The 25,247-nt window shown below is 49.2% G+C and overlaps 8 protein-coding genes across 8 annotated transcripts; 3 read left to right on the top strand and 5 right to left on the bottom strand.

The window, feature by feature from the left end:
• Positions 1-313: 313 nt before the first annotated feature.
• On the bottom strand, positions 314-1,824 carry IAQ61_000480 (uncharacterized protein; the record flags this gene model as incomplete). Its single annotated transcript, XM_003842852.2, has 3 exons — positions 314-858; positions 914-1,600; positions 1,659-1,824. The coding sequence occupies 3 exons, from the start codon at positions 1,822-1,824 to the stop codon at positions 314-316; spliced, it is 1,398 nt and encodes a 465-aa protein (XP_003842900.2).
• A 775-nt stretch (positions 1,825-2,599) lies between these two features.
• Positions 2,600-3,827, top strand: IAQ61_000479 (uncharacterized protein; the record flags this gene model as incomplete). The annotated part of the gene is made up of 3 exons (XM_003842854.2): positions 2,600-2,640; positions 2,813-3,323; positions 3,375-3,827. 3 exons carry the CDS (start codon positions 2,600-2,602, stop codon positions 3,825-3,827), a joined length of 1,005 nt encoding a protein of 334 aa, XP_003842902.2.
• Positions 3,824-4,429, top strand: IAQ61_000478 (uncharacterized protein; the record flags this gene model as incomplete). Its single annotated transcript, XM_066094691.1, has 1 exon — positions 3,824-4,429. One exon carries the CDS (start codon positions 3,824-3,826, stop codon positions 4,427-4,429), a length of 606 nt encoding a protein of 201 aa, XP_065955544.1.
• A 1,356-nt stretch (positions 4,430-5,785) lies between these two features.
• On the bottom strand, positions 5,786-6,675 carry IAQ61_000477 (uncharacterized protein; the record flags this gene model as incomplete). The annotated part of the gene is made up of 2 exons (XM_003842857.2): positions 5,786-6,342; positions 6,405-6,675. Coding segments are annotated over 2 exons (828 nt in total), but the record flags the coding sequence as incomplete, so codon positions are not given.
• Positions 6,676-8,372: 1,697 nt separating this feature from the next.
• Positions 8,373-9,314, bottom strand: IAQ61_000476 (uncharacterized protein; the record flags this gene model as incomplete). Its single annotated transcript, XM_066094690.1, has 1 exon — positions 8,373-9,314. One exon carries the CDS (start codon positions 9,312-9,314, stop codon positions 8,373-8,375), a length of 942 nt encoding a protein of 313 aa, XP_065955543.1.
• Positions 9,315-10,130: 816 nt separating this feature from the next.
• IAQ61_000475 (uncharacterized protein) lies at positions 10,131-11,191 on the bottom strand (the record flags this gene model as incomplete). Its single annotated transcript, XM_003842862.2, has 2 exons — positions 10,131-10,729; positions 10,808-11,191. The coding sequence occupies 2 exons, from the start codon at positions 11,189-11,191 to the stop codon at positions 10,385-10,387; spliced, it is 729 nt and encodes a 242-aa protein (XP_003842910.2). The 3' UTR covers positions 10,131-10,384.
• A 21-nt stretch (positions 11,192-11,212) lies between these two features.
• Positions 11,213-12,309, bottom strand: IAQ61_000474 (uncharacterized protein; the record flags this gene model as incomplete). Its single annotated transcript, XM_066094689.1, has 2 exons — positions 11,213-11,685; positions 12,291-12,309. The coding sequence occupies 2 exons, from the start codon at positions 12,307-12,309 to the stop codon at positions 11,213-11,215; spliced, it is 492 nt and encodes a 163-aa protein (XP_065955542.1).
• A 167-nt stretch (positions 12,310-12,476) lies between these two features.
• On the top strand, positions 12,477-21,091 carry IAQ61_000473 (uncharacterized protein; the record flags this gene model as incomplete). Its single annotated transcript, XM_003842865.2, has 4 exons — positions 12,477-12,522; positions 12,619-13,358; positions 13,440-19,567; positions 19,735-21,091. The coding sequence occupies 4 exons, from the start codon at positions 12,477-12,479 to the stop codon at positions 21,089-21,091; spliced, it is 8,271 nt and encodes a 2,756-aa protein (XP_003842913.2).
• Positions 21,092-25,247: the final 4,156 nt, after the last annotated feature.

The following is a 25,247-nucleotide window of genomic DNA, read 5'->3' as shown; positions in this document are numbered from 1 at the left end:
CGCTCGCAGCTTCTTGACATAGGACTAGTTCCACGTGCAAATTCACTTTTAATCTCCAGTCATCAGCGCCATACTATGCGCCGTCGCCGCAAACGATAAGAAGTTGCGCCTCACTTTGCTCCTGACGGAAGATGTACAATTGTGAACGGTCATTTGAACATGGATAGTCGTCGTAATTTATACATGGTAGATTGTAGAGAGTTGGCAGATCCTACGATGATATCGTCATGAGAGATGGGTTTGCGTGATAAGTTGACGTCCGACATCCACATGTAACAAGCACGTGTACAAAGTACGTTTCAAAGGCCTTCGATCAGTGCTGCATCTCATCTTCATCATCTTCCTCACCATCTCCATGTTCGTCTGCAATCCCGTTCGTATCACCTTCGTCATAACCCCCTCCCTCGTCGTCATCCTCGCTGCCTGATCCTTCACCCTCACTCTCGCCCTCACTCCCAGGGTCAAAATCGTCATCCTCTTCCTCGTCATCTTCCTGATCCTGTAGTTCCCTTTCCGCCTTTTGCAATTCACTCTCTTCCTCTGCACCTGCCTCAGTCGCGCCATCGACACCACCTTCTTTCCTGGCACTCTTGTTGACATTGAGCTTTTTTGCCCGACGAGCATCAGCCAGACTCGCATCCTGCAACCCATGTCGTTGCACATATTCGTTGATGCCGGCGAAATCTGCTTGGTCGAGCATGCCGAATTCAACTTCCTGTGTTGGTGTCGTGATGACAAGGTTGAAGGTGTTACGGAGGACGGCGGTGTAGGATATGCTGTTCACGGAGGCAAAGTCGAAGAAGGCGAGGGGCTTTTTGAAGCCGTAGAGGATACCGACAGCGGTGAAGAACAGGTAGCCTGGAAGTTTGGTCAGCGCATTCACTAGAGGTGTCATGTGTGGGATTGTACGCACCTTCCTTGCTCCCTCTATGCGCCTTGACGTGGAATGCCTTGTCGGCCTTCCTGTGGCTCTCGGGTGTTGCACTGGCAAACTCGACTGCACTTGGAAAAACGACTTCTTTGCCAGTTCCAGCCTGTATCAAGCAATGATGTATCGCCTCGGCCATGGGCGCAGGCCCAGGATCCTCGCCCTCGACTATGTTCTTGCCCGTTGCCTCCTCGAATGTCCACACGATAGGCTCGGGGGCTACGACGACGCTCTCTGGTAGCGGTGTGACGCCATCACCGTTGACAGGTATCACAATGAAATGATGTTGCCTCTTGGCCTTCTCCGGAATGGGCAGGCAGAAGACTTGGTCCACGCCTTTCCACGCAATGGAAAACTCGACCGTGCCATTTGCGCCGATTGCTCGTATACCCCCGCCGTCCTTGTCGTCGAGCAGCTCGAGGGTAAGCTTCTTGCGCTGTGGGATGGCGAAGCTAACGGCAGGGTACGTCCGCCACGCTTTGGTGGATGCATTGAGTAGTAGGCTGGCGTCGCCGGGTGTAGATGCTGCAGGTGCACCATTGCTTGCGCTGCTGGCTTCCTCGAGCTTGCGCTTCTTGGCCACCCGTTCCTGTTCCTGGGCGGGCTGGGACTGCTGATTGAGAATGAAGGTCGAGATGTCCCGAAACAATGTGGTCTGGGCAGGATATTCGTCTGAAATTCTTTGTTAAAATCATCCTCTGGACGTTTCTGGCGGCAGGTGTTCACATGCCTATGGCATCATGCACGCGCTTTCGCAATTCCGCGTTGCTGGCGAATGCGAGATTGATTTCCTCTGGGTGGTGGGCAACAGGTTCTGCGGTTCGAGCCGGCGGTTGAAGTGGAATGACGGGCGCAGCAGCTTGCTTCGGTTGCTTGTTGAAGGCTGGAAAAGCCATGACTTGACTTGGTTGGTGTGTTTGTCGTGGTCTGGTGTTGTTAAGATTACGGGTGGTTGTAGCGAATGTCGGCGCATAGTCGAGAGACGCGTCGCATCGTGCCCGCCGTATAGCGTGCCGTATTTGCCGTATTTGCCGTATTCACCGGTTGCGTACTAGCCTGGTGCTCGGACCCTGGCCCTGACATTCACAACCTCAGGCTTTCAACTCTCAACCCTTTCACTCACCGCATCTTCATCCCAACCCCAACAACTCCCTGTTCGAATCGTAACCATCTCCAGACCCGCCTGCAACGGCTGTACCTGAGATGATAACCTCGAAACCAACCTCGAGAAACCTACCGATTGCCAACTGGAAGAGCGCAGAGCTTCAATGTTCCACCCACAACCATGAAGCCCTCAAAGGGGACCCGTACCGCGTCAACTACCGGTAGCAAGCAACCATCAATGAATTTTGTCGACATCTTCAGCATTTAGCCATCCAAACAGACCACTGTAATGGTTGGAAATTTCACGCAGCCACAAGCATCTTTTCTTAGTACCTACTAAAAGGTCATCGTCGATACGTGCGAGAACATGTGCTACAAGGCACGTGCGCGTTGCAAGCTCTCACCATGTTTGTCTCAGCCTTATGCCACGACCAATCACCGGTAAAGACAGACGCATGTCTACCATCGATTGCATGATGCGCCATCTAGAAGGATTCGGACCATCGCTGCACCGTCCAAGCAATACTCGAGCATGGACAGGGGACAGCCCTTTGCAGGCGCAATAGCATGGACAATTATCTCTTAAAAGCTATCATATGTATGCAAATGTGAGTATTTACAGTGGTTATAGTCGTCATTCGCAAGCCCTGGCCACTACCAGTCCATATCTAACGCTCTAGGGATGCCTTCCCTACCTGGCGTCCTTCGAAGCTTTCCTTCTTGCTCTCTCTAAGCGTCTCTACGTGTCCACGTTCAGTCTAAAAAACATTATCATCACAGTCTACTAGCTTCGAAGCCATTGTTTTCAATCCAGAAAACTCACGCTTTCAAGATACACCAAGACTTCATCAACACCATGACGCGGGTGACCTTCAATGTCCCACCAGTCACAAGTAAAATCTCATCATTATTGCATTTACACAGAGACAATTCGAGCACAAAAGTCAACCCCGTATTCAACAAACCAATCAACACAACCTCCTGCCCTCATCATCGACTGGCGAGGGTTTTCTACCTCGCATCACTCACACTACTCTTCTTCATTGCCATACCAGTCGTCGCTCTGGAAGCTCGCAGTTATAGCTTTGTTGAGGACAATCAATCTCAAGGCTTCATCTTTGAGACCACAGAAAGAGATGACGCACCTGGTGTCGAGGTCATCATGGCGGCATTACCACGAAGGTTACAACAGGCCCCTGCAAAGATGGCCCTGATTGCGGCTGTACTCAGCATCTTCATCAGCGCAGCACACTTGATATTTCTAGGTTTAGACTGGAAAAATGGCAAGAGAGTGCGTCCGAACCTTGTTGATTCTATACAGGACGCGCTGACAGGTGACTAGATACAAGCCTACGCCTTCCGCCGGAACGCCATGTTTCTCCATATTACCAATAGCATCCTCATCCTGTTCTCTCTTGTCTCGGTATGGGTTACACACCAGAAAAGTTCGCGCTTCCGCGATGGCTACGTCAATTTTGTCGCCTCGCGTATGAACGACACAGACTCCTCCGAGAACTTCTTCCGCTACAACGTCGGCCGCTTCGACCTTGAGACCTGGACATGCGAACTGAAAGATGTCCGCGGCGCCGCCGTCGTCAGCGACGCCTACGGCAGCCAATGCCACATTGAAATCATGGAGCGTCTGCTCATGATTCCTCTTGCTATCATGGCAGGCCTCGTTGCTGCGGTTGCGGTCTGGGGTCTTGTCTCAGGGGGCAGGAGAGGACCTGATGGTGAGAGAATGAGGACCGAGGATGTTGGCCTGGAAATGGGCAAAATGGTCAATCCATCATGAGGCTTTCATCAACCTTTTCCTTGTTTAGGTATTCCATTTTCTCGAATTTTAATACCCCATTTTGCGCTATCAAGTCGACCGCGATACACTCATACATTCGGGATACAGCCACATTGATTGTTGGCGACGCTTGCTTGGCCGATGCATGGGATGGTCACCATGTAATCGATAACCCTACTCAATTACATTGCAGTAACCAACTAGCCCTGTACAAGCTCTCGTCTCAACAACTTACCTGTCTCGCCCATCGTCTCAATCAACCTCTGCTGAATCTGCTCTCTGACCAACGTCTGAACCCCCGACCCATCCAAAGCCTTCGCAGTAAACCTCAAGTTCCCATTCAAGAAGAAAGCAACGCTATGTCGATGCTGATCTCGGCTAGTGATGACGCGATGGCGTGCACTGCGATAATACCCTCCCGTGTACTTTTCCATCATGTCGCCCATGTTGATGACGAAGCCGTCGGGGATGGCGGGAACAGGGACCCAAGTGGCGGATGGAGGGTTGAAGACTTGAAGACCAGTGGTTTTGGCTTCTTGCAGGAGTATGGAGACCAAGCCGAAGTCAGTGTGGTCGGCGACTGTGGGGTGTGTTTTGTATGAGCGATGTCTTCATCAAAAGAATGTATCCAGGTACCATTCACAACGATACAAGGGATAAGTAATCGGTCGTCAACTCACCGCCAAGCTGCCGTTCGTCCTGCGTCTCAACAGGTGCATAATGTAGAAACCGCATCGGAATAGACGGTTGCTTGAGCAGCGGCTCGAACACGTCTGGCGAGCATGCCCACTGCTTTGGTAGCCCCAGCGCCAGGATGTCTAGTATCTTCCTCACGAGCTGCACCATCTGTGTTTGGTACTGCATGACGCGTTCACGGAACCGCTCTGCCTGCAAATCCTCCGGCCAGAGATTCGGTCCTGTGGAGAAGGAACCGCAGTCTGGATCGTCGGGTCCGACCTCGCGGCCCACCATGAATGTCTTGGATGGTCAGCAGATACATACGATACCATGTGCAAGGTCCCTCGTAGTACAACGAACAGCCCAGAAGATGCATCCAACTTACCTCCTTACTATCCGGCAACACTCCCTCCTGGTGCGTCTGTATCCCCGGTCTCTCGTACCCCCTAAATGCCCGTCCCACACTTTTCTCAATCGCAACTTCCATTTTGCTGGCCTCGGACAGCGCAAAGAACATTTGATTCAGGATGAGTGCTTCTGCGAGGCGGGACTGTGGGATGCCATGTCCGGTCAAGTTAAAGAAGCCGTAGGTGTGGGCGGCGTCGCTCATGCGGGTTATGACGGCTTGGCGCACGGAGGACGGTGCGGTGGTGGAGAGTAGGGGCGATATGTCGATTGTGGGAATTAAGGGTGGGGATCTGCTGGTGATCATGATGGATGACTTGGGATGAAGTTAGGTACAGTGCGTGGTGGTATGGTAGGGTATAATTATGTTGCTGGCTTGCTTGCTTCTCTAAGAATGTCAACCTTGCTCCTTAAAGTCTGCGCTGCCGTAGGAGCTTTGACATTGCAGCAGCCAAAGTGGTCAGTTTCTTGAAAGAAACAGAATAGCACAACTACTTGAATAGCAAGAGACAAGTTTTGGGTGTTCCCGTTTCCATACGCACACTTCCAAGCAAGATTGTTAGTCCGGCTGGGCATTTTGAAGTCGTTGTCCTGTCGGTGATTTTTCTTTTCGTAAAATACTGGTAACGGCGAATATTTCTGCGCACGAAAAACGCCATGAATGTAACTTGTCATGTAAAATTATGTTCGAGTTTTCTTTTTGTCGACTGATTAAAGAATGCGGTATTTGGCTTAGGTTGTCTCAAGGAGTATACTATGTTACGTCGTGAATGGTTTGATTTTAACAGGAATTGGCATGATGTCTAGTTGGAGATCGTAAGATGTCATATATGATAGGAATTCATAGCTTCAAAGATTAAAGGGCCCCGATATCCTTACCAGGGTTGCACCATAGTCCTTCTCAGTGCCTTGATAGGCCAGACCTGCTCATCCAGTTTACCTTCAACAACGTCGGCACAATATTCACCTCCAATAGCCGGATTGATCGCACCCAAAGCCCCCTTGTCCCTCCGTTCTGCTGAGTTCCTATCATCGCCCAATCCGGTGTTCAAAAATCCCGGCGAGATGTCGAAAACCTTGACTCCATCGTTGCGCAAGACCCGCGCCCATTCTGCTGCAACCATATTGAGCCCACACTTGCTCGAGCGATAGGCCAGAAAAAATGTCTCCGACTTGGGCCACCCGGCCGGTGCAAGTGCATACCGCGGACTGGAACCGCTTGCGTGCTCAGTAATAGAGGACAAACCGCTAGTGAAGAAGAGTAGGCGCGGTGACATGATCTTCGAGGCCAGCAAAAGCGGGACAAATGTCTCAGTGAAGAGCTGTGTGCCCGTAACATTAACATCCCAGGTCTGATTCCAAGCCTCGCGCTTTGTTAAACGTCCAGCGGACACAGCCGTGTCTAAATCGGCGCCTGGTGTGGCAGTGAGCCCTCGTCAGAGCAACTACTCGACAAGAAAGACTGAAACATGCCTGAAACAAAAGTAGACGCACCAGCATTGTCTACCAAGACATCAATAAACCCAATTTCTTCTTGCACCTGCGCGTGAGCCGCAGCGAGAGATTCATCCGATGAGATATCGATCAGCAGTGGCTGCGCACTGCTGCCACTTTCGGGAGAGAGTTTTCGCAGTTTTGCTATTGCATCCTCTGCGCGGCTGATTCGACCACGATAGCCGATGAGAATGTGGTATGATTCAGGGCGTGCAAAGAGGGCTTTGGCAGTCTCGAAGCCTATCGATGGATTACAATGCTGAGCCAGGTTCCTTGACGTCTTTACGAACAGCCTTCTTACCCAGACCGGTGTTGGCGCCCGTGATCAGGACAACGCATTTATGTTCAACGAGGCTCATGGTGGAGATTTGGGCGCTGAAAAAGTTGTGGATAGTTGGTTTAGATGGTTTTATCTATTTATAACGGTATCAAAGGCCTCTTGGCCATAAAGGGAAGCATTTGTGTGGATACAAAGTAATGGAATATGCAACATTACTGTACAAGACATATAACCTAGTGCATACCAAGTAGTCAAAATGCGTACCGGAAATCTAGCCTGAAGTCACATTTCCCATTTGATGATAGCTGGAAATGCTCCGTAAATGTTCCGTTAACGAAGGACAGCGCTACCATACCTATTATGATAAATATGGTTCGGTTTATTGTCCTCAGAAACAGCATTGAGATGCAGATCTGCCCAACTGGTGTACAGGTATGGCCACCATCTCATTCACCGGCATCTCGTATCGTTATCTGCGCTCACATTGCATCTGTCGCACCAGCCCATGCTGTTCAGAACTTTGAAATCCCAAGACACCATCTCAGCCTCATCGCGCCTCCCACGATTCATCTTCATTTAATTCCACAATTTTTTCACACAGTCGTCCTCCCAATGGCCTTCGAACATAACTGGCTAGTTCAGATCCCCGACCTCGACACTCGTGAAGCTGTGCTCGCTCGCCAAGGCAACGCATCAGCACACACTGCTCACAACAAGACGCATATAATAGCAGCTCGAATAGTCTTATCATGACCAATGATTGCGCAATCGAAAGATGCTGGTTCCAACGTCTTGGTTCAAAAGGGTAGCATTATGGTGTGGAAAGTCGAAAATGAAGTTGAACTCCGCACTTACCGGTACTTGAGCGAAGACCCGTTTGTCGCTTTTGGGGTTTGGGATATGGAACATGCTACTCTTATCCCGTTCTTGTGCGCAGTGAGGATGGGGTTGTGAAAGTAGGATAGGCCCAGGTGTTTTTGGATCATATGGATATGGACAATGATGCTAGCAATTCATTGCAATGTTGATATGTTTCTTTAGATTTCAATAGATTTCCCGATGTACCATGGAGAGTAAAAGGCCGTGGAAATTGTGTTGCTTTGAAAATGCAAGAGTTATGAATCCACTGCGAAGGAACTTGATTAAAGAAATGCTTTTTTTGCGAAAGATCGTGTCCCAGAGAAGCCTGCAATCATGCCTTGACCATAAGTTTCCGCCCAGTCAATAGAAGTCGAACAAGAAGATACAAAAACCCAGAAACTACAGTCACCACACCTCCAAACATCCATAGGCTCACAAAATCCAGCTCTGCGTCCGAGTTCGCACTGGGATCCAGTATCCGCCCAGCACCAGGACCTCCAATGAGCATACCAAAGCCGATCACACTGAATCCCATCCCAACACGCGTACCAAGCCTACTCTTACCCTTGGTTAGACGCGGAAAGCAGGCACCAGGAATAGCCACAAACACGCCGCCAAAGAAACCCCACAAGATAGTGAGACTTATCACTGCGCCAACATTCCCGGGACGAAGAGACGCCAAACAGAACAAGAGTATCCCGGTGACGAGCGCACACGGCGTGATAACATTGAATTGTCCCACCCTGTCCGACAGGATGTTCGGTGCAATGCGACTAAAAACAGACGCAGCATTGTACAGCGAGAGTACATTAAAGCTCAGATCCTCATCAGCGAGGTGATTCACCAGCACAGACAGCGAAAGATAGAATAGGGCGACCGTCAAACCAATAAACCCAATCATCGTCGCAAGTACGAAAATAACAAACGGTACGTCTGTAAACGCAGATCTGTCGATCAGATCCCGACGTAATCTGGCTGCAGGTTTGCGCCGCTCCCTCATCACCACTACTGGAATTATAAGCATGCTCATCGCCATCAAGCCCAACACCCGCGTCGTCCAGGAAAACCCAATCTTGTACATGAGCGCCTTTATCACAATAGGATACACCACGACCCCCATCGAAGATCCCGAAGACGCAATTCCAGTAGCCAGTCCCAGTCTTGTGTTGGAATACGTCGGTAAAATCGATATCATGGGCGTGAACAAACATCCCTCTGCCACACCAATAAGGAAGCCCTGCGCCAACAAGACCTGCCAAAACTCCCGACAGTAAATCATCAAAGAATCGTATCAGCAAAAGATATTTCCTCCACAAAAGTCCAGTTTGACTCACAAAACTCAACACCACGTACCTCACCACAATCCCCAGACTCCCCACCCCAATCAACGCCCTGAACCCGCCGCGATCGTAAATCGGGCCCGCGACCAGCCCCATGCTCTGCAGGCAGAATGTCTGGATCGAGCCAATCCATGCAATGTCCGACGATGAGCGCTGGAAGAGAATGCCACTTTCGTAGTAGGCTTGGAAGACGCCGAAGGTGTTCATGGCGCCCCAGGTGTGGAAGAAGAGTATCCATGCGCCAAGGACTTGGAGCCAGGCCGTTGAGCCACCATCGGGCTGGTCGGTATGGGCGCTTGGGGGCGATGGGGATGGGTCGTGGTCGAGAGAGGGGGACGGGAAGGGGTAGATGGGGATGTGGGTGGTTTGGTGAGCGGTATGGTGTTCGTGGACGTCGGCTGATGAGGGACGCGGCATTTTGTGTGACATATTGATTCGAGGATTTGTGGGGATGGGCGTCGAGAAAAATATAATGTGAGATGCTTGCCTTCGTGTTGGAAGTAATGTGAATAATTGATGCAATACGCGTATTCAGTGATGAACAGGCTGATGACTACTAAGAAATGCAAGAATCACCTTGAAGAAACGATCTGGGTGGAAAAGACTCTGACAAATACCGGTACATGTGGTAGTCAATAAAAAAACAAGATGCAAATGTATGTATGCATCAATCAGACCTCTTGAATCTGTTTTTGCGTGTTGGCCACAGTAGGCACGGGCCTGGTCATGATTAGTAGCCTACATGTACTGGCAGCAGGGCTTACTTACCATAACTCCATTGCGATTATTTCTTCTTAAAACAGACCGAAGCTTAGGTAAGATTCCGCTTCTCATTGCTCACTCAAGTACTATGCGAGCATGGTGCCTGAACCACTGCGGCGCATACCTGTAAGCCCATCATCATTCCCATGGTTCCGTTTTCTAGTCACAAAGTCTCGCATTGATTAATGTAGATCAAGTGAGAAATCTCTTTTCCATTCATTATAACCTTGGACGCTAAAAGTACATCGCTTTCGGATATTGCCTTAGCTAACCGCACTACATCGAGCATAACCGGGGACTTGTTCCTCTATCCCTGCTGTTTGGCCATTTAATCACCGTGAGTCCGTGACCACTTGATGAAATCACCTTCACTAAGCCTAAAAGGGCTTCCCTGCAATGCCACGTGCGACACTGATGTCGATCAAAGCTGAGTGAAAGGTTGTGAAGTTGGCTTCGCTCCATGTCAGGCACAAAGTGGTTGGAATCTGAGTGAATGCTATGCGCATCCGTTAGGTATTTGCATATAGACAAGACTATCTAAAGTAGAAGCCCCGGGTATTCATTCAACTTCAACGTACCTCGGTATCTCATTCGTATCTAAATCCCATGTGAAAGCACATATAATGCCACCCCATTTCGGGTATAACATATCGAGTATCCATTCATCCTAAACCATAGCCACCCAACCTACAATAAAAAAAATCACAATCCAATAAACCTTCATCTACTAACAAGCTTCAAAAAACCTTCATTTCAAACGCCCTCTTACTCTGGCCGACCATATCCTCGACATCAAAATGCCAAATCTTGTACGACCGATCCCGGATTCCTTCAAAACAAGTCTCCGCTTTGACTTGACGCATCGGACCACCCCACTCCTGTTGGTGATAGAGGTCGCAAACGCGATTGCTGCGATTTACAAGCCATTGTGTGCGTGTGCGCCGGATTGAGTCAAAAGACTCAAATGCGGTTGCGAGAAGCTGCCTCATGGACGGTCCTTTGGCTTTGGTGGCGTAATCAGGGCGCTCGAGAGTGGTGCGGATCTGCGAGAGCAGGGTGGTGAGACAGAGCGCATCTTCGACCTATAGTTGGCACATTGATTCAGCGACCAGATTGGCCCACCTCGCGGTAGTTGGGCAGATGGGAGATAGGGTACTTACGCCAAGGCATGCACCAGCTCCGTGATGCGGACTACTTGCATGAGCAGCATCGCCAGCCAGACACACGCTTCCTTTATTGTAGCATGGCAGCGGATATTCTCCCTGGTCAAAAAGCGCCCATTTGGAAAGCTCGTCGGGCAGAAGACTAACGACGCCGAGAACAGTGGGATGCCATCCTTGCAGCGCCTTTTCTACTTCAAGACGTGTGCCCTTGGCAACCATTGTCCTAGCGTCAGGCCAGGGGCTGGGATCAGAAAGAAAGACGACAACGTTAAGGGCGGTGTGGTTGGCGACTGGATAATGTGTTAGATGTGCTCCGGGGCCAACATGGTGGTGGAAATTGTTCGCCTTCCATCTGCCAAGGACTTCAATGGCACGATCCATGGGTATCAGGCCTCTGGTATGCTACTTTATGTGTGTACTGTGGGAATGAGGCGGGGTGGCTGGCACCCAAGAGGCATTGACGAACGTGCGATTTGCTGCCGTCGCAACCGATGACTGTATCTTGTCAGCTCCAACAACTAGGCGAACCAGCATGTGGATATCTTTCAGTGTCATACCGGCATCGAACTCGAATGTTGAGCCGTCGACAAAGCCGAGGAATACTTTCCCGTCGCTCTCCTGCTGTAACTCGTCCAAGCGCTTGTTGAACGCGATCAACCCCGGTGGAATATATTTTGCGAGTTCCTCCAGAAGTTGATCGCGTCGGCAACCATGAACACCACTACCACCAATCTCAGCTAGCGGCTTTTGGTAGGTAGGATCTCCAGCGCAGTGCTGGTTGTACCCATCTATCCAGCGCAGGTGATCATCTTCATCAGCCGCCTTAACTATCAGATACGGACACGGCTCCACAGCGTTTAAGGGCTTCAATAATGCTCGGGTCTATCAACTCCACTGCTTGATCGTATCAGCTCTTATTCATGTCAGCAACGCGAAATCGTTCGAGGCTAGTGAAAAATCTTAAAAACGGACAAGTCTGAGGGAGGAGGAGGAGGATATGATGAGTTGTTTGTACAATGATAGGTATTAGGAAAGCAGAGTACGCACTGCATTGACGTGCGCATGCCGAGAAGGCGATCCCTGCGCCAACCTCGCGAAACCCAGACGATTGCTCGAACAAGCGCACCGAGATGATCTGGCGAAGTAAGCCGAGGGTAAGCATCACTCCAACGATGCCACCAGCAACGATAGCAATTTGTGGACCAGATGAGTGGGGAAAGGCATGGATAGCCAAGGGGAATCAGATGTGGAGAACCAGGATCTGATTATCGGTCACAGTACCTAGTGTTAGGTTCGAAATTCGAAGTCCACAAATGTCTTGACGCCAATGTTCGATCGTGATAGTGAACTAGAGCCCAATAAATAATGGGGCTGCTATATGATAAGTGGTGAGAGTAATCATCGTGGCAACGACGTGACAGCACTGGTTGAATATGTCAGCCGGGATATTTCTCGACGATAATTCACGTGGATGTACTACCATCCAACATCTTCACCATGAGCTGGTTGCACTGCATATTGCTTGCCATCTGCTCTTGGCAAATGAGATTTTAAAGCATGTAATAATAACCGTGTTTAAGAAAAAAGTAAAGAAAAAGAAAAGTGAAAATTGCAAGCGCGAATTATTCGATTTGCTTTGAGTGGGTTGACCGCAAGTCTGCCGAGAATGTTAGAGCAAGTTAACAGCGAGATCAGGCACCCAGACCTACGTGGTCTTTGACGGAGCATTTACTATTCAAAGGCCGGCTGTGGTGCAAACAAAAGTCGCAAACGTTACATTGCGATTTGTGTCCGCTGAGCTGCAACAGGATACTTGTACGGTACCGTCGAGTCACGTTCATCTGAAGCGATTGCCAACCATCCCGAACATGCATGCCACGAGCTAGAAATGGCAGAAGACGATAGCAACCTACCTCGGAGGCGGCCAGAACGATGTATCCACCTTTTCGGCTCCCTCTCCCTCTCGTTTGATGCCGCAGCATTCGCGCAGGTACGCAGCGCCGTCCTCGAAGATGACAAACATGCCTGGCTTGTCGACGTGGTTCGCCAGCTCCCCCAAACTCTAGAATCTATCCTCTTGGAAGTAGCCTCGCTTCATGAGTCTAGCCATGTGGCCCGCGAGCAGCTAGCGGACCTTCATGGAGCCGTTATGGGTGGCCGGCCTCTGGACATGGCCTTGCCACTTCCCAATAGCGTCTTGATACCTCTTGTCGTCATCGATCAGCTCAGCCAATACGCCAGTTTCGCCCGTGAGATAGGCGTGCAAAGAGGTAGCAGGCGGGATGACTGGCCAAGAAGCAACAGGGACACACAAAGTCTGGGTCTCTGCACTGGGATCCTGAGTGCAATCGCCGTCTCCACTGCGCGTAGCTGGGCTGAATTCCAGCAAAATGGTGCAGCGGCCGTACGATTGGGGTTGCTGATTGGCCTTGTCGTCGACAGCCAGGACGCAGCACTTGGAGGGGGACGATGGCGATCTCTCAGTGTTGCCTGGAGCGGGAAGCAGGGAGAGGAAGAGCTGCAAGGCATCTTGGTGGACTATGAAGAGGTAAGCTCTCCCCTCCACCCTTGCTGACGGTTCTATGCTGACCATTGCCAACAGACGTACGTGTCGGTATACTATGACGAGTGTCGGCGGACAATCACGACGCCAGTTGCTTCGCTGCCCAGTCTGGTCCCTAGACTCGCAGCCGCAGGCCTGAGTGCGACCGTCATCGGCCTCTACGGGGCTTTCCACTCGGCCGCCCGCCACTCGGCCGTTCTGGACGAGCTCGTGGCGTTTTGTGAAGCCCACGCCGAATTCCAGTTCAGAGGGGAAGCGGGCGAGGAGGGAGTGAAGGAAGGCCGTGGCCAGGGCGCGCGACCGGGACGGGTACAGTGGGTAGCAAGGTCCCACGTCGACGCTCTCCAACAGATCCTCGTCGAGCCTGCGCCTTGGTTCGATAGAGTGACGGCCGCGCTTGGCCATGTCGACGACGACGACGACTGCGACTCCATCACCCGCATTCTCTCCTTTGGGTCTGAGCGCAGTGTGCCCTTGTCGGTGGCGACACAGCCGCGTGTGCGGGTGGTACAGGCGGTGGATGGGCACATGCGGCGTGGCCAAGCACGTGACCAAGCACGTGACCAAGCACGTGACCAAGCCCAACGACGGCCGTCCCGAGCCAAGGCCTCCCGGCCAGAGCGAATGTGGAGGGAGACGGACATCGCGGTGGTGGGCATGGCCTGCAAGACAGCCGGGGCGGACGACGTGGACGAGTTCTGGGAGCTTCTGGTCAAGGGCCAGTCGCAGCACCGCGACATCACCACGTCCGCCCGCTTTTCCTTTGACGACACCCCCTTTCGCACGACAGGCGGACAGGGCAGCCACGGGCAACGCAAATGGTTTGCCAACCTCTTGCAGGGCCATGACCAATTCGACCACCGCTTCTTCAAGAAGAGCGCGCGGGAGAGCGCGGCCATGGATCCCCAACAGCGACAGCTGCTGCAAGTGGCCTACCAAGCCGCCGAGCAGGCAGGCTACTTTGCACGCCCGCCCAGCGAGCGCGACGCCAACATTGGCTGCTTTGTGGGCGTGTGCGTGGGAGACTACGCGTCCAATGCCGCCTGCCACGCTGCCAACGCCTTCACGGCGACCGGCAACCTGCAGGGCTTTGTGGCCGGCAGGCTGGCCCATTTCCTGGCCTGGACGGGGCCAGCACTCACCATCGACACGGCGTGCAGCTCCTCGCTGGTGGCCGTGCATCAGGCATGCAACGCACTCCTGGCGGGTGAATGCAACGCGGCGCTGGCGGGCGGCACGCACGTCATGACGACGGCCGCCTGGTTCCAAAACTTGGCCGCCGGCTCCTTCCTCAGCCGGACGGGGCAGTGCAGGCCCTTCGATGCCGCCGCGGATGGCTACTGTCGCGGCGAGGGCGTCGGGGCGGTCCTGTTGAAGAAGCTGAGCCAGGCGATGGCGGACGGGGACCCGGTGCTGGGCGTCATCGGGGCCACGGCCGTGCAGCAGAACCAGAACGGCACGCCGCTCTTCGTGCCCAACACACCTTCGCTGTCGGCCCTCTTCGCCACCGTCGCCGCCAAAGCACACGTCACGCCGGCCTGCATCTCCGTCGTCGAAGCACACGGCACCGGCACCGCGGTCGGCGATCCGGCCGAGTGGGCCAGCATCCGGCAGGTCTTGGCCGGGCCGAACCGCCCGCCCGAGCCTCCGCTCATGGTGAGCTCCACCAAGGGGCTCGTCGGCCATCTCGAGTGCACGTCTGGCATCATCAGCCTGGTCAAGGTGCTGCTCATGCTCAACAAGCGCGTCCTGCCGCCACAGGCGAGCTTCGACACCCTCCATCCGGCGCTCCATGCACAGCCCAGTGACCACATGTTCGTGCCGCGCCGTGCACAGCCATGGGCGGCCGACTTTCGCGTCGCCCTCGTCAACAATTACGGCGCCTCGGGATCCAATGCGTCTCTGGTTGTGATGCAGGCACCGGCCTTGGACACCGTTGGCCGCGCTCCTGTGCCGGCTACGGCTACGGCTACGGCTACGGCTACGGCTACGGCTACGGCTACGGCTACGGCGCCTCCATCAGACCCTCACCGGAGGCGGTACCCGTTTTGGCTCAGTGGGTTGGACGCAAGCAGCCTTGGTCGTCGCGCCCAGGCCTTGAGACGCTTCCTTGCACGCTTCACCAACCCATCTGCTTCTCCTTCTGTCTCTTCCTCTCCCTCCCTTGCCAGCCTATCTTACCATCTTGCCCGTCAGAGTGACCGTACTTTGGAACAATGCATCACCTTCACCGCTGCCAATCTCACCGAGCTGGATCAGCAATTGGCCGCGTGCGACAAGGGCCATGGCATCACGCCTGCTACCTCTGTCAAAAGCGCTGCGTTGGACCAGACGATTGTCCTCTGTTTTGGCGGTCAACTATCGACTCACATTGGCCTTGACCCCGATGTCTACAACAGCGTTGGCCTAGTGCGTAGACACCTCGACCATGTTGACACTGTCATCCGCTCGCTAGGATACGAGTCTATATTCCCGGCCATATTCCAACGTGACCGTGTAGCTGATACTGTCCAACTTCAGACGATGCTCTTTGCTCTGCAGTACGCCTGTGCCCAAGCCTGGATGGATTCGGGCATCCGCCCAACAGTATTGGTCGGTCATAGCTTTGGCGAGCTCACTGCACTCTGTACAGCAGGCGTACTGTCTCTGGAGGATACTGTCAAGATGATTGCCCGTCGAGCTGCCATCGTACGAGATTCCTGGGGTCCTGACCAAGGAGCCATGATGGCCGTCCAAGGCGATCTTGGTGTCGTGCAGACACTTCTGTCTGAAGTCAACAGCAACCTTTCGGGCGCACCTGTGAGTATTGCGTGCTTTAATGGACCGCGAAGCTTTACCATTGCTGGTCCCACCCATGCTATCGATGCGGTCGATGTTCGGCTTCATGCCCAACCCAGCAGAACCATCAAAAGTCGAAGACTGAACGTAACAAACGCATTCCACTCTGTGCTCGTAGAGCCAATTCTTCCCCTCCTTGAAAACAGTTGCGAAGACTTGGTTTTTCGCAAGCCTGTGATCCCTCTGGAACGAGCTCTAAGCACGGCTGAGCCAAATTGGTCAACAAAATCAATTGCACATCACATGCGCGAACCTGTCTACTTTCACCACGCTCTAGAACGTATAATACACCGTAATCCCCTTTCTCATCACCTCTTTCTCGAAGCAGGCACAAACTCTACCATCACGGCCATGGCTTCACGGGCGTTGGACGGTTCAATTACAAAGGGATCCAGCACATTTCATGGACTCAATATAGCCAATACTTATGATGGTTGGAATAAGTTGACTGAGACCACAATGTCCCTCTGGAAGGCTGGTATGACCGTCCAGCACTGGGCGCACAACGCAAGACAGCGGCGATACCATACACTTATGGAGCCTCTACTTCTACCACCATACCAGTTTGACCCAAACGCGCGACACTGGATGGATTTAAAGTCCTTCCCTAAAGAACTTGCGGAATCAAAAGACCTCGACTCCAAAAATGACAATGACAAGCAACCGGAAGGACTGTTGATATTCTTTGGCTTCCTAGATGGTTCAGCCCAGAAGCGGGCCCAATTTCTCATCAACACGACAAGTGAGGAATACAACTCTCTTCTCTCCGGACACCTGACCATACAGACGGCGCCCATATGTCCTGCTACCATACAAATATCTTTTGTGATTGAAGCTATTGGTACAATCCGACCTCAACTCCGGGACCAGCATGAGCCGCAGATGCAAGACGTCCAGTACCGATCTCCCGTTTGCGCGAACTCGTCGCGCAAGACATGGATTGAGATCGACAATGACACAGCAGGATCACTTGAGTGGCAGTTCGAGGTTTTCAGTACCGAGAGTCATCATCAGTCGCGCACCATACATACGACTGGAAAAATTGTGTTCGGCCATGGAAGCGATGCGACAATACGTCGTCAGATCGTTCATTTCGAGCGGCTTTTTGGTCACCATCGTGCGGTCAATCTTCTGCAGAGCGCCGAAGTCGACGAGATACTCACCAACCGAAACATATACCGCATCTTCTCCGAGATTGTTGAATATGGCGAAGAGTACCGCGGACTGCAAAAGATGGTCGCAAAAGGGCATGACTCAGCAGGTCATGTTGTCCGTAAGAAGCCAACACGTGAACGGACAGCTTGGTTTGACGCCCACCTCGCTGATACATTCTGCCAGCTAGGCGGTCTGTGGGTAAACTGCATGACGGATCGATCTCAGAGCGACGTATATCTTGCGAACAGTATCGATCAATGGATCCGCTCACCCCGTCCAACACGTACACCAGGATCAATGACCGAAGCGTCTACGGAGTATCACGTCTTTGCAACACATCATCGTCCGTCCGACAAGCTCTCTGTAACTGATGTCTTTGTTTTTGATGCTAAAGTCGGTGCCTTGGTAGAGGTCATTCTCGGCATCACATACGTCAAAATACCCAAGCAATCCATGCAAAAGATGCTCACCCGCTTGACTGAGCCTGGATGGCTGAAAGGTCCAGCTGCAAATTCAGCTGTACTTAGCCCTATCCATGCACCGATTCCTCCCAGTGTTCCAAAGAGCCTCAACCTGCCCTCCGCCCACGCGCAGATCCCAGTGCTATCGCCGCGGGAACCTAGACCCTCTGATGAAAGCCAACCACCCCAGCTAGCCGACCATACTCTTCAAGATGACCTTAGAGAGAGAGTAAAAGCCGTCATCGCAGATCTGTCGGGGGTGGAAGTCACTAAGATTGACGACAATTGCGAACTCGCAGACCTGGGTATCGATTCGCTAGCCGGCATGCAGATGGTGCATGAGATTGAAGCAGCTCTACAGGTGACACTCCCGGAGCACGAGGTTCTAGTCGTAGTCACCATGCGTGACCTGATGAAAGTCGTGACTGGAGTAATAGGAACGGATTTCGATGCGAACGACAGCTCCTCCTTAGATAATGATGTGCCCAGCATCGCGTCTTCTTCCAATATGGCTAGAGTCCCTACCAATGTAACAACGCCGGCACCTCGGTCAGATGTGGATACGGACGAATATCAAGCCATTGATCCACACGAGCTTAAAATGCCACAAAGCATTGTCCTAGAAGCCTTTAACGAGATGAAGGAGCTCACAGATGAGCACGTGCTGAACATGGGTCAAGAACATTACGTCTCTGACGCCTTACCTCTACAGAATGAACTTGCAGTGTCCTTGACACTCGAGGCATTTGACGGACTGGGAGCTGGCCTTCGACATGCTCGGCCGGGCGAACGACTCTCACGCATAGCCCATGACAAGGACCACGCATCCTTTGTGGACTATCTATATGATATGCTGGAGTCGGAAACACAGATCATCAAGATAGATGGCGATATCATCACCCGTACTGCGATTCCATTGTGGCAAAGAAGCAGTGCAAACGTTTATGAAGATCTTCGCCAACGGTTCCCAGATCAGCATTCTGCCGATGAGTTAACGTATTATGCGGGCAAACACTTACAACAAGTGCTGTCGGGTGAGACGTCGGGCGTGAAGCTTATCTTTGGTACCGCTGAGGGTCGCAAGCTCGTCAGTACTTTCTACGGCGAGTGGCCGTTGAATCGGGTGCTCTACACACAAATGGAGGACTTCTTCACACGAATGGCCCAAAAGCTTCGAGCTATCCAAGGCAATAGACCCCTACGTATCTTGGAGATGGGAGCTGGCACCGGGGGAACTACCAAAAAAGTCGTACCTTTACTAGCGCAGTTGCAGATGCCGATCGAATATACCTTCACCGACTTGGCGCCATCTTTCGTAGGCGCAGCGCGCAAGAAGTGGGGAAAATTGTATCCCTGGATGAGATTCCGAGTCCACAACATTAATAAAGCACCGGAAGAGGATTTGGTCAACTCCCAACACTTTGTGCTTGCAAGTAATGCCATTCATGCGACGTCTTCTATCCGCGAGAGTACAAAGAATGTACGCAAATTTCTCCGTTCTGACGGATTTCTTCTCATGTGCGAGATGACTAGGACTCCCTATTGGGTTGATATAATCTTTGGTCTCTTTGAAGGCTGGTGGTTGTTTGATGATGGTCGTCGGCATGCTTTGACGCACGAGTCAAGATGGGAGACGGACTTGCAAGCCGTGGGATACGGTCGCGTGGATTGGACCGAGGGCATGAGGCCAGAGACTGAGATTGAGAAGTTGATATTGGCTGCAGCTGATTCGACGAATTTGTAGGTGCACTTAAGTCTCACAGGTTAAAATAGATCTCATTGCAGTACACCTCATCTTTGAGAATACACTGGACCAGTCATATGTACAAAAAGCCGTCGCTGCACAATTGTCTCGGGATACAACTCCCCTGCCGTCTCTATTTCTTCAAATTTTGACTATTTTCTAGGTCAGGCTTTAATTTTGGCCATTCAGTTCAAAATCCGACTGCCATAGACTACCGATTCAAGACAGGCAACTCGACAAGCTGTGCAGAGCGAGAAGAAGTCGTCACAAAATATGTCCACGACTTGACAAAAGATTTTGGAGACTTCTCTCAGAAGCACGTCTCCTGGAGTACAGAATCACCAAATGACAGATCACGAGGTAAATGGATCATAATCACAGGCGGCACTGGTGGTCTAGGCGCGCACTTGGTCGCAGAAGCAGCAATTCAACCAGAGGTGGAACGCGTCATATGTCTCAACCGTCGAAGCAAACAAGACGCGTTTGAACGACAGCTGAATGCCCTCCGTAAAAAGGGAATCGAGTTATCTCCAACGTCTCTGGTAAAACTACAAGTGTACGCAGCCGACCTCTCGGAGCCCTCTACGCTTGGCCTTCCCACCAACATCTACGCCTCCCTCCTCAACCACGGAACCCACATCATCCACAACGCCTGGTTGATGCACTCTAAATGGACCCTGAAGCGATTCAATCCGCAACTCCAAATAATGTCGCACCTCCTACATTTCGCACGTGCCATCTCGCTGCAGCGCCCTCCCCCATCCCCTCCACTAACCTTCCTCTTCATCTCCTCCATTGCAACTATCGGCTACCATCCACTTCACACTCACTCTCCTATCGTCCCCGAATCCCGCGTGCCCATTGCCAGTGTCCTTCCCACAGGCTATGGTGAGGCAAAATACATCTGCGAGCGCATGCTTGACGCCACGCTCCATCTTCACCCAACCCGTTTCCGAGCCGCGGCCCTGCGCCTCGGCCAAATAGCAGGTAGTGCGCGCAACGGTCACTGGAATCCCATGGAACATGTTTCCTTTCTTGTCAAGTCATCGCAGACGCTGGGCGCACTGCCGAATCTCCCCGGCACGGCGGGCTGGACGACCGCCGATGATGTCGCGGGCACGGTGCTGGATATCTGCATGCAACATGGGGACGTTAAACTACGTCCAATCTACCATGTGGAGAATCCCGTGCGCCAACCCTGGTCGCACATGTTGTCCGTGCTGGCGGATGCTTTGGGCATTGCGGGGGATGGGAGCGGGATTATCCCGTTTGAGGAGTGGGTGGGACGGGTGAGGGATTGGAAGATTGTCGAGGATAATCGGGCCGAGGGGAGGAATCCCGCGTACTTGCTGGTGGATTTTCTGGAGGAGCATTTTGTGAGAATGAGTTGTGGGGGGTTGTTGATGGGGACGAGGGGCGCGAGAGGCCATTCCGCGACGTTAAGTGGGGTTTTGGGTGTGGAGGATGCGTTGATTAGGAGGTTTGTAGAAGGATGGAGGGGAATGGGATTTCTTGATTAGGTATCGAAACGCGGTTTATTTTGGGTGGTGGGGTCGGTGATACAGAAGGTGGTATACTTGTGTCTTTGCATCTAGTTTTCATGTTCCCTTGTGAAGTTCTCTCGTAATGAAAAGTCATTAATTGCTGGGTTGGAGAATTCTTCATCTAGGTCATTCATGAGAATGAATGTGATATATGTTATAGACTTGTAACAATAGGGCAGAATTGTGCGCCTATTGTTCCATGCCAAGTTAGCCCTAACAAAGGCCTGACTCACTAATGTATATAGAGAGCAGCTCGCCTATAATTAGGATAGGCATATTCTTCTTATCCTTTTATATGTAAAGGGCTTGGGCTTATGCCTAAGCCTAGGCCTAACATAAAGATAGACAGAGTCTAACACTACTACTAAGCGAACACGCTACACACCTATAAAAAGGCGTAGAGGGCTTACCTCTCCTTTAAGATACTAAATACTATTATTAACGCTTATTATATTCTCCCTTAAGGCTAGTCTATAATATTTTAGTATCTTCTTCTAAATATACTATAATAGTAATAGAGATAGACGCGCTAGATATTTAGAATAATTAGGTGTAACCTAATATAGTAGAAAGGCTAATATAGTAGGTCTAAGGATTAATAGAATAATAGGCTTAAGACTCTGCTATAATAGCTATACTACGCTAGTAAAATAAGGAAATACGCAGTTAGATTCTATCCTAACCCCCCTCTAAGCCTGCTAGATTTAATAACCTACTATCTCTACCCCCCTCTACCTTATATTATAAACCCTTTCTAATTAGCTTACTATATAATAGTATAAAGTTAAACTTCTCCTCCTTATAAATAACTATAGAATTTAAACTACGTGTAGATAAGGCCTTTATTAGGGATAAGGAGGTAAGGTTTATATATATTTAGTCCTAGTTATTACCTATAGTTTAGCGTGCTATAGCACTATACTTTAAGGATAGTATATATAAGTATTAGGATATAAGCAGGTTTCTTAATTACTTAGTATTCTATTATAGTAACTATTATAGGTAGAAGCGCGCCTAAGTTATATTAGAACACCTATATTAGGGCTAAAATTAGCCTTTTATAGAGTTCTTTATAAACTTTATATAGCTTTTTATATAGTTAGGAGGTCTATACTAGAATAATAAATAAAAGCTATTATTACTACGCTAATTACTTAATAGCTATATATACTTAGTTTCCCTTAATAGGGGAGTCTCTAGGATAAACTATAATATAGCTATAGAAGAATATAAGATAATTGTAGTAGATATTAAAATAGCCTCCCTAGAACTAGGCTTTCTCTAGGCTAGTAAGTCTAAGGAGCCCTAGTAGAAGTCTACCCTAGATTAGGATAGTAATATAATTATAGTAGAAGTAGCAGCCTTATTAAGTGCACCTACTAAACTACTAATATTACGTCCTAACTAGATTCTATAGAACCTATTTAATACACAAAAACTAGTAAAGGTCTATACCTAGTATAGATAGGGCAGTTATTTATATAGGTATATCCTAATACCCTATTATTATAACTAGTAGGTGTTAAGATAGTTATAGTATTAATAAGTAGCCCTAATTTAGGAAACTAGGTGCCCCTAACCTTAGGCTAAGTTAGGGGTATAAGAAGGACACTATAGTAGAGGAATTATTAATAGTAGAGGCTATTAAGTATCCCCTAGATATTAAGGTAGGGTTAAATAATCCTTCTTTCTTTATTCCCCTCTTCCTAGGTAGAGTAGAGAACGTGCAGGTAATAGTTAATTTAGGGTGCTAGTGTTTTAGTGTAGTTAAGGAAAAGTTAGTAAGATAGATTAGTAGGAACTTTATTAATATTCCCCTGCAACCCTTGCAATATGCCTAGGGAATTACTAAGAGTATAAGGATTTTATAGTTAGTAGCCTTAAACTATAATTTAGATAGTTAGTGGTCCTAGCTTTTAGCTTATATAGTACCTAGTCTTTCCTATTAATTAATACTTAGCGGACTATAGCTATATAAAGAGGGCGTTATTATAGACATTCTATAAGGCAAATTAATAATTAGGGAGGTAGGAAATATAGTAGTGTAAGAGAGCGGGAGACGCCTAACGATATTAGTTTGCGAACTTTTGCTATTAAAGTACGAAAAAATTAGCTTGTGCGTTAGGACGCTAGACAGCAAAAGCTAGCTTAGCAAGGAACATTAAAACTTTTGCACAAACTTTGCTGCCAAAACTAGCAAAAGGACGCTAGATAGCAAAAGTACGCTAGACAGCAAAAGCTAGCTTAGCAAGGAATATTAAAACTTTTACATAAACTTTGCTACTAAAACTAGTAAAAGGACGCTAGATAGCAAAAGTATGCTAGATAGCAAAAGCTAGCTTAGTAAGGAATATTAAAACTTTTAAACAAACTTTGCTGCTAAAACTAGTAAAAGGACGCTAGATAGTAAAAGTACGCTAGATAGCAAAAGCTAGCTTAGCAAGGAATACTAAAACCTAGACGCAAACTTAGTTATTAAAACTAGGGAAAGCTATATAGTAGCTATTAACACTATAGTTTCCTATACTTATAGTAATTTAGTAACGTCTATTTAATCCCTTAAGTAGCTAGAAATTATAGAAGAGGCGCAAAATTGTAGATATACAAATACTATAATAGTGTTAATAGGGGACAATAGTAGTATAGTAAGTGCTAGCAACTATAATAGGTAAAGCTAGCAATTATAGGGATCCTTAGGAATTTTCTACCTATACTACGCCTAAAATACTAGGTATAAGAGGACTAATAACTGTGAAGGACTTAGGCTTATGCCTAAGCCTAGGTCTAACACAAGACGGACTAAGTCTAACACCACTACTAAGCGAACACATTACACACCTATAAAAAGGCGCTAAGGGCTTACCTCTCCTTTAAGATACTAAATACTATTATTAACGCTTATTACATTCTCCCTTAAGGCTAGTCTATAATATTTTAGTATCTTCTTCTAAATATACTATAATAGTAATAAGAGATAGACGCGCTAGATATTTAGAATAACTAGGTGTAACCTAATATAGTAGAAAGGCTAATATAATAGGTCTATAGATTAATAGAATAATAGGCTTAAGACTCTGCTATAATAGCTATACTACGTTAACAGAATAAAGAAATACGTAATTAGATCCTATCCTAACCCTCCTTTAAGCCCGCTAGGTTTAATAACATGCTACCTCCGCCCTCTCCTGCCTTATATTATAAACCCTTCCTAGTTAGCTTGCTATATAATAGCACTAAGGCAAACTTCTCCTCCTAGTAAATAACTATAGAGTTTAAACTACGTGTAGACAAGGTCTTTATTAGGGATAAGGAGGCAAGGTTTATATATATTTAGTCCTAGTTATTGCCTATAGTCTAGCGCGCTATAGCACTATACTTTAAGGATAGTGCACGCAAGCGTTAGGATATAAGCAGGTTTCTTAACTACCTAGCGTTCTATTATAGCAACTATTATAGGCAGGAGCACGCCTAAGTCACGTTAGAACACTTATATTAGGGCTAAAATTAGCCTTTTATAGAGTTCTTTATAAATTTTATATAGCTCCTTATATAGTTAGGAGGTTTATACTAGGATAATAAATAGAAGCTTTTATAACTTTAGCAATCTCTTAATAGTTATATACGCTTAGTTTCCCTTAATAGGGGAGTCTCTAGGATAAACTATAACGCAGCTATAGAGGAATACAAGATAATTATAGTAGATATTAAAATAGCCTCTCTAGAACTAGGTTTTCTTTAGGCTAGTAAGTCTAAGGAACCCTAGTAGAAGTTTAACTTAGATTAGGATAGCAATATAAATATAGTAGAAGTAGTAGCCTTATTAAGTGCACCTACTAAACTACTAATATTACGTCCTAACTAGATCCTACAGGACCTGTTTAATATATAGAAACTAGCAAAGGTCTGCACCTAGTGTAGATAGGGCGGTTATTTTGTGCGTGTATGCCCTAATACCCTATTACTGCAACTAGTAGGTGTTAAGATAGTTACAGTATTAGCAAGCGGCTCTAATTTAGGAAACTAGCCGCCCCTAACTTTAGGCTAAGTTAGGGGTATAAGGAGGACACTGTAATAGAGGAATTATTAATAGCAGAGGCTATTAAGTGTCCCCTAGATATTAAGGCTAGGTTAA

The sequence above is a fragment of the Plenodomus lingam genome (assembly GCF_022343315.1).
Source record: "Plenodomus lingam strain CAN1 chromosome Unknown contig_1, whole genome shotgun sequence".
Classification (NCBI taxonomy): domain Eukaryota; kingdom Fungi; phylum Ascomycota; class Dothideomycetes; order Pleosporales; family Leptosphaeriaceae; genus Plenodomus; species Plenodomus lingam.
This window is presented reverse-complemented; position numbering and strand designations above follow the sequence as displayed.